The sequence below is a fragment of the Neoarius graeffei genome, chromosome 14 (assembly GCF_027579695.1).
Source record: "Neoarius graeffei isolate fNeoGra1 chromosome 14, fNeoGra1.pri, whole genome shotgun sequence".
Classification (NCBI taxonomy): Eukaryota; Metazoa; Chordata; class Actinopteri; order Siluriformes; family Ariidae; genus Neoarius; species Neoarius graeffei.
Window position 1 is genome coordinate 785,146 of NC_083582.1, and position 15,923 is coordinate 801,068.

At 42.2% G+C, this 15,923-nt stretch overlaps 1 protein-coding gene across 2 annotated transcripts in view; it reads right to left on the reverse strand.

Annotated features, from left to right (window-relative positions):
• The window catches only part of LOC132897860 (acyl-CoA desaturase 1-like), a 48,409-nt gene that overhangs the window by 18,022 nt on the left and 14,464 nt on the right, over positions 1-15,923 (reverse strand). For both annotated transcript variants that reach the window (XM_060939104.1, XM_060939103.1), the window contains exons 3-4: positions 12,757-12,887; positions 5,873-6,078 (exon numbers count right to left, since the gene is read on the reverse strand). In XM_060939104.1, coding sequence (XP_060795087.1) covers positions 5,873-6,078; positions 12,757-12,887 — 337 coding nt within the window. The remainder of the gene's footprint in view (positions 1-5,872; positions 6,079-12,756; positions 12,888-15,923) is intronic.

Genomic DNA, 15,923 nt, shown 5'->3' on the forward strand with positions numbered 1-15,923 from the left:
TTTACTTCTGAGAGCCGCTGCCACTCCAAGATGCTCTTTTTATACCCAGTCATGTTAATGGCCTATTGCCAATTGACCTAATGAGTTGCAATTTGCTCCTCCAGCTGTTCCTTTTTTGTACCTTTAACTTTTCCAGCCTCTTATTGCCCCTGTCCCAACTTTTTTGAGATGTGTTGCTGTCATGAAATTTCAAATGAGCCAATATTTGGCATGAAATTTCAAAATGTCTCACTTTCGACATTTGATATGTTGTCTATGTTCTATTGTGAATACAATATCAGTTTTTGAGATTTGTAAATTATTGCATTCCGTTTTTATTTACAATTTGTACTTGGTCCCAACTTTTTTGGAATCGGGGTTGTACCTTATTTTTATTTTGTTTCAAGTTCATTACTGTTCTACCGATCTGTGCAGCACTTTGGTCAGCTTTGGTTGTTTTAAAGTGCTTTATAAATAAAGTTTGAGTTGAGTCAGAGGTTATTAAGAAATGAGACTGTAGAAGTGTTTAAATTGGTGAAGGCCGCGTCTGATGCAGTAATATAGTCTTGCTCCATCCCAGTGTGGTGTGGCGATGTAGCTTACAGCAGGCTATGGTCTCTGAACTTCCGGATGTGCAGATGGTGCTATGAAAATATGGGCTTGACTGATAATTGGCGCGATGGTGAGCCGTTTTATGTCTCAGGGTGCCATCACGTCAGCATTCCCTTCTGGCTCTGCCTCTTAGTTATGCTCTCATAGCTATCCTTGCCAGAGTCCCTGCTTGCACTCTGCACATCATAAACCATTAAAAGGACAAGAGCATAACTAATGATCTGTGTTTTAACTCCCCACAAATACACCACCACCCCCTCCGTCTCTCCTTGTTGAGCTCCACGTGCTACTGCTGAGAGATCAGTAATCCTGACTCCTTTTGCTCTCATGGTTGTCTTTGCATTCCCTCATACTTGCGCCATCATTAGTTTCCTTTGTACTGGTCAGTCATGCAACAGACACGAATGGTGACTAACCAGGGACCCCCTCCGAGATCAGGTCCTAGGACTTCAGCCCCACTTAGCCCCCATTATAATCCAAATGTAATAGATTGTCAGTAGGTCTTTGCAGTGTTTCTCAGAACATTGCTCATTTTGATGTCTAATCTAGCTCACTGTACTGATAATATATAGTAACTAGTAAGCCAAAGTGATGGAACAAACCAAGGCACTTAACACTCAATTTCATAATTTATTGACTGTATGACCTTTGGCCTTAGTTAACACTAGAAGTACCTTGGCATGGTTAGCCAGCCACTCCTTCAACAAATTCTACTTAAAGCATTTACGCAGAGCCATAGCCTCACTTTCGTTTATAAATGCCTTGAGGCCTCAAGAACGGCACAGGAATAGTTTTAAGCGTTAACAATAAATCTAATACAGTAATTTTTACGATTAAAGTGATTCATATAGGTAGCGGTCTGAGTGAATGACCTTGACGTCTGTAACGTCACAGCAGGAAGTCTATCGGTCTCATCGCCATTTCCGCTATACTAAAACACAGAGCTGACTGCAACTCCGATCCTCCATTTTGAGCTAATTTATCGCCATGCCACGTAGATGTGTTGCTGGCCGGTACAGCAACACGGCAGAAGGTGGATTTACGTTGCATTCATGGCCCAAGAATGTTCAAACTGCAAAGATTTGGACACGTTTTGCGAGAAGTTCACAGGCACATTGGGCGCCTACGAAGTGGTCTCTCCTCTGCACATTTTAATAATAAATAATAAGTTCAACTTATATAGCGCCTTTCAAGAAACCCAAGGACGCTTTACAATTATAGACAAAGAAAAAAAATAATAACAATAAAAAATAATAAATAAATAAATATAAGTAAAAAGTCCACCAAGTAGGGGCCAGGATGTAATTCCAGTGGTGTAGCAGCCACAGTCCCACCAAAAGGCGCATGAAAACGAGTCCCACATCTCCAGCACAGCCGCCGTGACGCCGCCAGCAACATCGCGCGAACACCATGCCGTGGATCCACAAAGCGAGCAAAGAAGCTCCGCCACGCAGAGCGCTGGTGTGTCCCAAACCACCCGCACAACCGCCACGACGCCACCGAGCAACATCACTCGGAACATCACGCCAAGCGTTAAAGCGCAGAGCGCTGGACAACCACGAATGTTAAATGAGCAACGAGCTCACTGCAGTCCACAGCTGGGAGCGCAGGCATCGGCGGTGAACCAAGGCCTGGAGGGAAACCAACGCCCAAAACTGGGTCCGGAGCCACACCACAACCGGCAGACAAATCACTCAAACAAACATCAAACTACACAAACACACAGAAATATAAATAAATAAAATGAAAACTGAAAAAGAAAGAAAATAAAATTTAAAAAAAGCTCTGGTGAGAAGCGGCAGCCAGAATGCGCACGACGTACTCTCAACCCGAAACGGAAACTTTACTCAAGACTCGTACGAAACCTCTGATCTGTTGAGGAGCGTTGGCTATAAGCCCGTATTGAAAGAGGGTGCAGTACCAAAAATTAAAGAAAGCTACAAGAAAAGGAAAGTATTTATTTATTTAAAAGGAAAGTGAGTTCAGTTGCACCAGTCCTCCCCGAGTGTGAGCCGAGGGTTGTTGCTAAAAGCCGGGACGGAACGGGATGGGACATATCGCTTGGGCAGCGACCTCCCTGCGGTTGTTGCCAAAACCGGTGACGTCCCGTTCCATCCCGGGTTTTAGTAATTGCCTGAAACGAGCAGTAATGGTGGAATACACAGTATGAAGAAAAGTGAATGAGTGGAGCAGCAGTCTTATTTCTAAACTGGATGTCGCTGCCATCTCGCTCTTACATGGCAGAAGGGAATGAACGGAGAACTGAACAAACTGAAAAAGTCAGATTGTTTTAAAAACAAATCGGCCTTCAAGAAGCGAGAACACAGACGGGTAAGCTCCGACTCTCATTTGGATTTAAAAAAAAACAAACAAAAAAAAAAACAAACAACAACAACAACAACAGCACGTCGTTTACCTGCATTTAGATTAATCAAATCAAGTTTATTTGTATAGCGCTTTTAACAATAAACATTTTCGCAAAGCAGCTTTACAGAATTTGAATGACTTAAAACATGAGCTAATTTTATCCCTAATCTATCCCCAATGAGCAAGCCTGTGGCGACGGTGGCAAGGAAAAACTCCCTCAGACGACATGAAGAAACCTCGAGAGGAACCAGACTCAAAAGGTTAATCCATGTAACTTGTATTGTGTGTTTAAGTTAGCGGTATAAGATTATTTAATTTGCTTCAGAATGTGATCGTCTCAGTTCATCTGATTATTTAATGAGCCTTTTACGTTTTATCAGTGAAAATGCATGCATGTACATGTATGCTGCATAAGTTATAGCACCCATCCTGTTTTAATGAGAGTCAACCCACAATCAGTGAATTCAAAATCAGTCTTAGCTGAGCGAGTCGGTAACGGGATTTCTTACTTTCACCGTAAGTTTTTTATTTATATGACTTTGGTCTATACAGTGGGGCAAAAAAGTATTTAGTCAGCCACCAATTGTGCAAGTTCTCCCACTTAAAAAGATGAGAGAGGCCTGTAATTTTCATCATAGGTACACTTCAACTATGAGAGACAGAATGGGGGGAAAGAATCCAGGAAATCACATTGTAGGATTTTTAATGAATTAATTGGTAAATTCCTCGGTAAAATAAGTATTTGGTCACCTACAAACAAGCAAGATTTCTGGCTCTCACAGACCTGTAACAACTTCTTTAAGCGGCTCCTCTGTCCTCCACTCGTTACCTGTATTAATGGCACCTGTTTGAACTCGTTATCAGTATAAAAGACACCTGTCCACAACCTCAAACAGTCACACTCCAAACTCCACTATGGCCAAGACCAAAGAGCTGTCAAAATACACCAGAAACAAAATTGTAGACCTGCACCAGGCTGGGAAGACTGAATCTGCAATAGGTAAGCAGCTTGGTGTGAAGAAATCAACTGTGGGAGCAATTATTAGAAAATGGAAGACATACAAGACCACTGATAATCTCCCTCGATCTGGGGCTCCACGCAAGATCTCACCCCGTGGGGTCAAAATGATCACAAGAACGGTGAGCAAAAATCCCAGAACCACACGGGGGGACCTAGTGAATGACCTGCAGAGAGCTGGGACCAAAGTAACAAAGGCTACCATCAGTAACACACTACGCCGCCAGGGACTCAAATCCTGCAGTGCCAGACGTGTCCCCCTGCTTAAGCCAGTACATGTCCAGGCCCGGCTGAAGTTTGCTAGAGAGCATTTGGATGATCCAGAAGAGGATTGGGAGAATGTCATATGGTCAGATGAAACCAAAATAGAACTTTTTGGTAAAACCTCAACTTGTCGTGTTTGGAGGAGAAAGAATGCTGAGTTGCATCCAAAGAACACCATACCTACTGTGAAGCATGGGGGTGGAAACATCATGCTTTGGGGCTGTTTTTCTGCAAAGGGACCAGGACGACTGATCCGTGAAAAGGAAAGAATGAATGGGGCCATGTATCGTGAGATTTTGAGTGAAAACCTCCTTCCATCAGCAAGGGCGTTGAAGATGAAACGTGGCTGGGTCTTTCAGCATGACAATGATCCCAAACACACCGCCCGGGCAACGAAGGAGTGGCTTCGTAAGAAGCATTTCAAGGTCCTGGAGTGGCCTAGCCAGTCTCCAGATCTCAACCCCATAGAAAATCTTTGGAGGGAGTTGAAAGTCCATGTTGCCCAGCAACAGCCCCAAAACATCACTGCTCTAGAGGAGATCTGCATGGAGGAATGGGCCAAAATACCAGCAACAGTGTGTGAAAACCTTGTGAAGACTTACAGAAAACGCTTGACCTCTGTCATTGCCAACAAAGGGTATATAACAAAGTATTGAGATGAACTTTTGTTATTGACCAAATACTTATTTTCCACCATAATTTGCAAATAAATTCTTTAAAAATCAGACAATGTGATTTTCTGGATTTTTTTTTCTCATTTTGTCTCTCATACTTGAGGTATACCTATGATGAAAATTACAGGCCTCTCTCATCTTTTTAAGTGGGAGAACTTGCACAATTGGTGACTGACTAAATACTTTTTTGCCCCACTGTAGCTGTAAAAGGCCTCGGCCTTAAAACCGGTTCCCGCTGTGATGTCATGCACTCAGGGCTGGCTGGCTCAGCGGGGCAGCGCCAATCACAACTTTGCGGTTGATTTTAACTCTCAATTTTTTTTTTATTCCCATTTATGCAGCATACAAGAGTCAAGGATGGAGACACTATCTACTCAGAAATTTCTTTAAAAATAAAGGCTCTGCGTATCTGCTTTAAAGAATGAGCACAGCATAAAGAGAATATCTCCATTTAGATGGTTAACTTACTGCAGGTGTTAGAATGAGATGAAAAGCATGGAGAGCAATGATTCCCCCTCTCCCTTACATTTGCTACTATTAGATGCATTACTTTGATTAAAATGACAGAAAATTTAAGCTAGCTAGCAAATGGTAGCTCACTCAGTCACAACTCAAAGCTCCAAAAACTTTTTCCTGGCAATGGTAAAATTATACGTGTGAAAATTATATGCCTGCAATTTAGCATTTGACATTTTAATTAAAATGCCACCGTGAGTCATATCTGCCATTTTAAGTTGCACACTTTAGGTAATATCACATAGTATATGCACTTCCAACATGAACAAGTATTCATCACCAATACAAGTAATAGCAAGAGTTTTCAGCCCCATTACAGGTAGCGCAACGCACAATTTTACAAGATGACTCTCATTTAAAAAAAGGGGGGGGGGGGGCTTTGAAACCATATAATGGCAGTAAATCACACAATGGTGTCCTTTCATACAGTCACTGGGCTCACCTTCTCTGGAACATGACGACTCCGTCATTCTTCAGGTCGCTAAGCTCCAGTTTTTGTCCAGATTTGATGACATTTGGGTGTTTCCTTACCAGCAGCCATCCGATGTGAGCAAAGAAGAATCCTCGGGAGGCATTATGGGGATCCGCATCGGTCTCAGAGTATTTATGATGGACACGATGGTCTCGAGACCACTCATAAATATCATTCTGATAAAGAGACAAAAAAAAAAAAATTATAAAATTTTATATATTTAAAAACACCCCACCATACAACCCATATCATATAGACACGAGTGTTTTGCTGAGAAACACACCACTGGTGTTTTTCATCCAAGCTCCATCTGGGACATGGAGAACCAAAACCGTGAAATAAATCTCTATACATCACTTGTGAGGAAATCAATGAATTGTTTTGATAAATTTCGGTACTGTGTGAATGTATCTATAAAACAAAAAAAACTTCACACGTGGGATTGAAGATACAAGTTTTTTCAACACGAGTTGATAAACTTCATATTTCGTTTGAAAAATGCATCGCAGATCTGAGGGATACATTTCACAATATTTCACTCCGATGACATCACTCCCAGTGTTTTCCTGCTGACTGGACGCACATTGCCAAAATGGCAAACCGGTTCAAAATTAAAATTCTTTTGATTAACTTGCATATATTTTGTGTATGGGTCGACAGAAGAAAGAACATCACATGGTTGTGCGAAGATATGAAGTTTATCTTCTTGTGCGAAAATATTTTCACTCGTTCACTCACGATCTGCACATTCACCACTCGAAGATAAACTTCTTATCTTTGTGCAACAACAACATTAGTGAGTAGATGTTCTATAGATCTACATCTGGAGTCTTGATCCATCGGTCCTACCTTTTGATTGAATTTGTTTAGTCCTCAACTTCTGGATCTACTGATGTTCTGGCAGACAGGGACAGTCGGTTCTGTGAGCCACTTGCTGCTTTTGCCAATTCTTTTCTCCTTCATGCACTTGTAGGCATCGCTGCTTTTCAAAAACGCACCTTACTGCACTGGGGTGGGTTTCCCAAAAGCCTCTTAATGCTAAGAGCATCTTAACTAGGAGAGTGTGTTCATTGTGGTGCTTGCGCTACCATTTAACAATCTTTGTGCTACAATGCTTTTGGGAAACCCATCCCAATTCATTATTGTAATAAGACAAAATGGTTGACAGAGCAGGTCGATGACCCTGTCCTAATAGTGTGTTGTGATTGGTCAACATGTGTTACCTTCATTGCAAGTCAGCAACACTCGTTAGGGCACACTTTCTTTCTGTGGTAGAACAAAGGTGCCAGGCGCTTGGAAAGTTCTGGAAAATTATGAGTAGGGTGCATATAAATGTGGCCGTGGTGCTAGTATTTGAGGGCCGGGTGCATGTTCTAGTAAAATAAAGTAGCTGGAACACCGAGTTAGTAACTATGACACTGCTGAGTAAATATTTAGTAAGTAAATTAAAACTGACGATTGTATCTATATTTAGATTTAAACCTGAAGTAGACATGGGTTAAGTTTTTTTTTTTTTTTTTCATAATTGGTCACAATTTGATGTGCACAGGACTTTTTTTTTTAATCCTACTGTATTTACACTTTTTTTTTTAAATTTGTATCTACCTGCAATATTTCCAAATTCAGCTGGTTCGACTTCCCAAAATATAAACTAGCTACTAGCCTAATTTAAACCACTGCAACTCTGACCAGGCATTAAGGATGACAAATATTAAGTCATCATCATCATCACCACATTTATTGTCCACAGATGTTCACACTTGTGTTCTCCTTCACAGGTTAGGTAAAACATCACAGTAGTCCAATAAATATAGCTGCAAGCGGTGAGGACAGGCCTCACACCTTCAGTGCCATCACCAGATTAACACAACACAACAATTAAAAACGGGATGAACAAGATCAGACAATTTTTCAGGCTTTTTGTTTTACCTGGAATTTATTTATACACATCCCTGTTTCTATTCTTTCCCAATAATTCATGTTTATAATTCTGGACAGTCGGTTTGTTCTTGGTCACCAGCTGCCCATTCCATGTACACATTTATGTAATAAATAAACAAACAAATAAATAAATAAATGAGATGGTGGGATGTGTTTAAAACACTTCCAACACGGCATCTAAAAAAACCCATTGTTCCTTATATCGTATGAATCAAATTTCCTGATTTGGTACAAGTGTTGTATTGCTTTTTAAAAAATCTATTCATGTCAGCTATAAAACCTAAAATACAATCATAAAAAGGTTCCTAAATATTTAAACTCCTCCACTGCTTCAACAGGCTGAACATTAATCAAAACAGGTGGAAAATTATGACAGGCATTAGGGTGACTCCCAATAACTAGCTCATTAGTCTTATTTTCATTAATAAAAAGGGCCACTGTCTTCACACCACGTAGTAAGCTCAACAATATCGTAAAAACATGTAGACTGGTCCCCTGCCTGCACAAGGCCAACCAGCACCACATCACCTGCCCATCTGTACAATCAGCAGATTGAATTTAATTTCATTAGTGTATAGTGTTCGAGACTCAGACACAGTCTCAGCGTTTAAGTCTCGGCTGAAAACACATCTGTTTAGTTAAGCCTTTTGTTAATAGTGTTTATGAGGTAAAGGTGTAGATCTGGAGGATCCTCAGGCATACAGTGTTTTGGTAAACTGGGATGTATGGATGCCATCACCCCCCACTCTCACTCGCTCACTCAGGTTTGTTGATGGTGTAGTGGCTGCTGCTTTATGTCCCGGGGCTCCCTCATGCCTGTGTTACCTTCTGGCTCTCCCCTTTTAGTTATGCTGTTATAGTTAGTTTTGCCGAAGTCCCTGGTAGCACTCAGCGCACAATGTACACTGTTCTTAACCATTAGGTGACATTGGGCATCCCCAACAACTTGTGTTTTCTCCCCCCCTTCACTCTGTCTGTCCCTCTGAGTGACATGTCGATCCTGATTTCTTCTGCTCCTCGGACCTGCCTGATCCATCCTGATGCCCTACGTCTGGCTGAAGTCTCATCACATCGCTCCTGTGGAGGATGGCCCCCATACGGACAGTTGAAAGTCACACTTGGAAGACGCTCTGGACACTTACAGTAATGCATTTATGGCTGAGGACTTCAGTTAACTTGCTAACTTTAGGACTGCAGTTGTTAAGAACAGTTTTACACTCAACTTTCCATCAATAAACAGTTTATAACTTCAACAAAACAGACTTCCTGTTAAACTATAAGAAATTTCCTGGTTATACAGTTGTACTTTGTGACACTATAGGACACAGTTATAGAAGCAAGTTAGTCATGTTGTCTGTTATTACCCAAATGAGGATGGGTTCCCTTTTGAGTCTGGTTCCCCTCGAGGTTTCTTCCTCATGTCATCTGAGCGAGTTTTTCCTTTCCACTGTCGCTACATGCTTGCTCATTGGGGATAAAATTTGCTCATATTTAAAGTCTTGAATTTTCTGTAATGCTACTTTGTGACAATGTCTATTGTTAAAAGCACTATAAAAATAAACTTGACTATAGGGAAAACAGGTGAAAGCACATAGCCTTGAGGTGTTCCTGTATTCAGGATAACTTTCATAGGCAATACCATTGCACATCACCTTTAATCCACTGTATAACGTGGCTATTGGTGTTCACATCACAAAGCCTTTTAAACCAGAGTATGTTTCTGCACAGGGTGGCACGGTGGTGTAGTGGCTAGCACTGTCCCCTCACAGCAAGAAGGTTCTGGGTTCGAACCCAGTGGCTGACAGGGCCCTTTCTGTGCGGAGTTTGCATGTTCTCCCCGTGGGTTTCCTCCGGGTGCTCCGGTTTCCCCCACAGTCCAAAGACATGCAGGTTAGGTTAACTGGTGACTCTAAATTGAGCGTAGGTGTGAATGTGAGTGTGAATGGTTGTCTGTGTCTATGTGTCAGCCCTGTGATGACCTGGCAACTCGTCCAGGGTGTACCCTGCCTCTCGCCCACAGTCAGTGGGGGATAGGCTCCAGCTCGCCTGCGACCCTGTACAGCAGGAGTGGGCAATTATTTTTTCCATGGGGCCACATGAGAAACAGAAAGTTTTGTGGAGAGCTGGACCAAAAGGCTGAACTAAATTCTGCATAATATTAATTGTATTTCTTTATATAAAGCAGTAAATAACATTGTTTTTACAAGCTGCTAGGAATGGTAAGAGTATGGAAAAAATGAGGTTGCCTTACAAAAAAAAAAAAAAAGTAGTCATTTATTCAATCAAATTTCCCAAAACAATGGTTAAAATATTAACGTTTGTACCATTTTTTTCAGTCACATTCACCCCAAAGCACAATAGGCATATCACAATATTGTCTTTCTACTCCAAATATCAAGCAAGATACATCATATTATAATAATGATGCCCACATATGTAGTCTAATCACCTCATTTGGTGTTTTTTCAGTTTTTTGGATCTGCTCTCCGCAAACTAAACACACGGCTTCATCTCTGACTTCAGTAAATAAATATTTAGCAGTCCATGTTTTGTTGAAAGCCCTGCATTCGGCATCTACCTTTCTTCTTTTTGCAGACATTTTGGGGGCGAAAGTCTTCTTGTGACCTGCTCGCAACAACGTCGATTGGGTGTAGGTATCAGATCTACAGATCGGCTCGGGCTCCGGCGCCTGCTGGTGACGTCACACTATGTGATTGGCTGGACCGTTTGAAGGATGACCTACAAGTTTGTGGTTGGTCTGGACAAATGACGGAAGTAGTTCTCATCTCATTATCTCTAGCCGCTTTATCCTTCTACAGGGTCGCAGGCAAGCTGGAGCCTATCCCAGCTGACTACGGGCGAAAGGCGGGGTACACCCTGGACAAGTCGCCAGGTCATCACAGGGCTGACACATAGACACAGACAACCATTCACACTCACATTCACACCTACGCTCAATTTAGAGTCACCAGTTAACCTAACCTGCATGTCTTTGGACTGTGGGGGAAACCGGAGCACCCGGAGGAAACCCACGCAGACACGGGGAGAACATGCAAACTCCGCACAGAAAGGCCCTCGCCAGCCACGGGGCTCGAACCCAGGACCTTCTTGCTGTGAGGCGACAGCGCTAACCACTACACCACCGTGCCGCCACGGAAGTAGTTATCGCGGGATTAGGTTTCGTGGGATTTCATGTCATGTTCATGTCGCGTGCATTGCATTTTTGTTGAACACAACTTCAAAAATAAAAGCAACGCACATTCAGTCCATGCATGAGGTAAAATTAGAAAATACGTTTATTTTGTAACTTCTAATTAACCTTACGTGGGCCGGTCAGAATGAACCAAAGGGCTGGACACAGCCCGCGGGCCGTAAAATGCACAGGTCTGCTGTACAGGATAAGTGGCTATAGATAATGGATGGATGTTTCTGCATACAATTAAAAGCTGAACAAAAATCTAAGTCTGGCATAACTCCGACTGCTGCAGATATTTACTAACATTTATCAGGGTCAATTGTATCTCCAGTATTTCAGCCCTTCTCGTATGCAAAATGAACTGGGTCAAAACATTCAGAGATGTTGAGAAATGACTGAAAATGACCCTCTCCATACATTTACATAGGATGCTGATCGGCACAAATGGTTGAAAATCATTGAGCTCTCCTGCTTGTAGCGTCTTAGAGACAAGAATAATATCAGAGTTTTTCCATATTTTGGGAACAGAATGTTCATTCAATAAAAGCTGGAACAATTTCATAAAAACTGCACAATTTAAAATCGCCCTACCCCTTAATCCATCAGGTCCAGGTGCTTTACCAGGTTTGATTCTAGTTGGATTGGCTACCATTTCTGCCTCTGTCAGTACAATTGAGGAGTGTTGGTGAACATAAAGTTATAATTATCATTATAATTAAAATCCTGTGATGACCTGGCGACTTGTCCAGGGTGTACCCCGCCTTTCGCCCGTAGTCAGCTGGGATAGGATCCAGCTCGCCTGCGACCCTGTAGAACAGGATAAAGCGGCTACAGATAATGAGATGAGATTAAAATCAGGGGAAATAAAATCTACAATAAAAAAAAAGTTATTCAGATCATGAGCAAATGATACCCCTTTATTCAGTTGGACAACTTGTCCCTCCCCTCCGTATCCATCACAATGAAGTCAAGTCAATTTTATTTGGATAGTGCTTTTAAACAATTAACATGTCACAAAGCAGCTTGACAGAAAAATATAACATTTTAAAAACGTGTGAATTTATCCCTAATGATCAAGCCTGAAGCGACTGAGGCAAGGAAAACCTCCCCAAGCCGACATGAGTAAGAAACATTGAGAGGAACCAGACTGTAAAGGGAACCCATCCTCTCATCTGGGTGATAACAGATAGTGTGATTAAAAACAACTCACTTCTACAACTGTGTCACCAGGAAATTCATTATAGTTTAACATGTTCAACTGTTCACTGATGGAGACTTGAGTGTAAAACTGTTCATGACAACTGTAGTCCTAAAGTTATCGAGGCGATTGTAGTCTGAAACCATTGCAGCAAAACTCAGGCTTCTTTGGCCTTACCGGTACAGAGATAACTCTCTTACTTTCCTTTATAGTTCATCCCATTCTTTAAAAAATAAATAAATAAAATAATTGGTAAAATGGGTCATGTATAGTCACACATTCATACTAATGGTCATTTTAATGTTCATGGCTAAAAACTGTTTGATACGAATGAGTATGGTCTATAGCTGTCCATCACTCACATGTAACAGCATGAAGGTAAAAACCTCCTGCTTGCATAGCTTTTTTTTTTTTTACATCCTGAGGAATCCCAGTTCTGACAACTCCAACCAGATGCCCTGTGAACCTTTACAACAAAACGGTTTGTGGTTTGAAGTGTGTTATGTATACATGTGTTACCTGGAATGCCATGGAGTTAGCAACAGCAAGAAAGATTCGTAAAGGCAGTGAGGCTTTATATGATCTGTGACTCCACAGCCTGTGAGCTCCTGCTGTTACACCTAATGCACTGAACACAAAGCAGAACACAGCTACACACACACACACACACACACACACACACACACACACACACACACACACACACGTGTCATCTAGCAAGCTACAAAAAAAAAAAACCACCCACAACTAACAAACTATGTGGACAAAAGTATGTGCACCCCAACGATCACAGCCATATATCCTTTCTGAACATCTCATTCCAGATTTATTCCCCTTTACTGTGATGATAATCTCCACTCTTCTGGGAAGGCTTTCAACTAGACTTTGGGGCATGGCTGTGGGGATGCGTGTTCATTCAGCTACATGAGTGTTCGTGAGATCAGACACTGATGTTGGGTGAGGAGGACTGGGGTGCAGTTGGTGTTCCAGTTCATCCCAAAAGTCTTCAGTGGGGTTGAGTTCAGTCAGAGCTCCGTGCAGGACACTCAAGTTCTTCAGGCCAACCTTCAAACACCATGCCTTCATGAAGCGCGCTTTGCGTACAGGAACTTCATCATGCTGGAACAGGTTTGGGTCTCTTAGTTCCAGTGAAGGGAAACTAATGTTCCAGTATATAAAAGACATTCTGGACAACTGTGCGATTCCAAATTTGTGGTAACAGTTTATGGAAGAACTACATACGAGTGTGATGGTCAGGGGTGCACATACATTTGTCCATATGGTGTAAAGTTAAGCTGCATCTTCTGAAGTGCACTAATGTTACAAATACAATACAATTTGCTTATCATAGCTAATAAGGAGCTAAATACAGTGTTCAGCAACTACCCTGTTTGTTTGTTGGGAAGAGTTCACTTGTGTCAGCTAGCTGAAGTTCTTGTTCCTGCATGACAATACACTTGCTGACAATCCTCACCTTGGACAATGATGAAAGTCTTAAAATTCCCCAGAGATGTTGTAATGGCCGTTTCATTATTATCAAAATTGGCCCATCACAGTAAGATTTTAGGAAAGCATTCAGTTTCACATCATAAGGCACCTGTAACAACTCCTCCTACTACTAATACTTGATATTCCTTGATATTCCAAGATGGCCCTGTGTGGCAGCGGCTACTCCAGCTCCTGATAGCAATGTGCAATTTACGTTAAATGTTCTGTCTGAACCGACACAGTCAAGTACATGACTTATTTACAATCGATGCACTTTGCTTAGACTTCACAAATCTGACTCATCCAACAACCTATCCAGTGGAATTCTGGCCTTGGAATGCAAAAACACTCTGCGAGCTAGGCATTCTACCTAGGCAAGACCCAGGGGCCTGCACAACAGCGGACTCCCCTACCATCACTGTCCGTCATAGGAGGCGGCGCAAGAGATGTCACAAACGCGGCAGTCGTGCGGGGATCAGCACCAGGCTGAAGGCTAACCAACGTCCGCTCGCTGGAAAACAAAATGGATTATTTGAGACTGGATTAAACCACCCAATGCAAGGTGAGAGAATGCAGTGTTATCATCCTTACTGAAACGTGGCTTAATTACACCATATACATGGATGGGCTAACAACATTCCGTGCAGACAGGAGCTATGCTCTCAGTGGTAAATTTCGAGGAGGAGGAGGAGGAGGAGGAGATGTGTGCATCTCCATTAACAACAACAGGTGCGCAGACGTTGAAATGGTCTCAAGCCACTGCTCTGAGGATATAGAATTTCTATCTTTAAAATGCCAACCATTTGACCTGCTGAGGGAATTCACAGCTATTAGCATCACAGCTGTTTACATCCCCCCCAGTGCGAACACAAAAGACGCATTGTCAACACTGTATCAGTCTGTCACCTCGATGCAAAATATTAACCCGGACTGTGCTTACCTAATCGCAGGAGACTTTAATCAGACCAACATGAAGACAGTCCAACCACATTATTACCAACATGTAGACTTCACTACCAGGGGTGTAAACACTCTTGACCGTGTCTATACAAACATCACTGATGATGCCACAGCGACTGCACTTCATGTTAGCCTAGGCCATCTGGAGAACAAGAACAGCTACAGTATGTGCGGATGCTTCTCATCGACTTCAGCTCCGCCTTCAACACAGTCATTCCCCAACACCTGGTAAGGAAACTTGGCCCACTTGGCATCAACACCACACTGCGCAATTGGTTACTGGACTTCCTCACAGACAGACCCCAGACAGTACGAGTTGGAAAAAACTCCTCAGAGACCATCATGAACAATGGAGTCCCCCAGGGCTGTGCTCTGAGCCCTCTGTTGTTCACCCTGATGGCCCACGACTGCTGTACCAAGTACAACTCGAACCACATAATCAAGTTTGCAGACGACAACAATGGTGGGCCTCATCAGCAACGATGATGACTCACACTACAGAGAGGAGGTAAACCAACTCATTGCCTGGTGTGAAAATCTACAACTAAACATCAACAAAAAACAGCAGAAAAGATCACCAGAACATCCCAAAACACCCATACAAGATCTATACCAGTCACGCTGCAGCAACAGAGCCATCAATATGATCAAATACCCCACCCATCCTGCACATGGTCTGTTCTCCCTTCTATTGTCGGGTAAATGCTACCAAAGTTCATGGTGCAAGACTGCCAGATTCAGCAATAGCTTCTTCTCACAAGCCATCAGAATACGTAACACATTTAAAAAGTTCACATGAATATAATGGACTCAGGACTGTTGGACCCACTAATATACACAGACTATTACAACTGATAACCCCCTTAATGCACATACAGATTGTTGAAATGCTGCTATCCAGTATAATTTGCTGTCAGCCTGTGCAATATCTTTTTGAATTTTAAAACCCTCTTAAACCTACTGAAAGACTCATTTTGTGCACCTCTCATCTGGAGTTTCTAAATTAATACAAATACAGTGCCTTGCATAAGTGCAATATCTTGTTATCCTGTGCAATAATTCAATGCCATCACTATGCACTTTATCATCACCCACCAGTGTAATGGTTCATCCATTTTTTGTGTAATACATGTTCTCTTGTGCAATGTATGTTTGTGGCCCTGCTGTCACTGTCTACTGATCTATGTCTGTGTTAATATTGCAATATCCATGTCTGTCTAGCTGTCTGCAACCCCGAT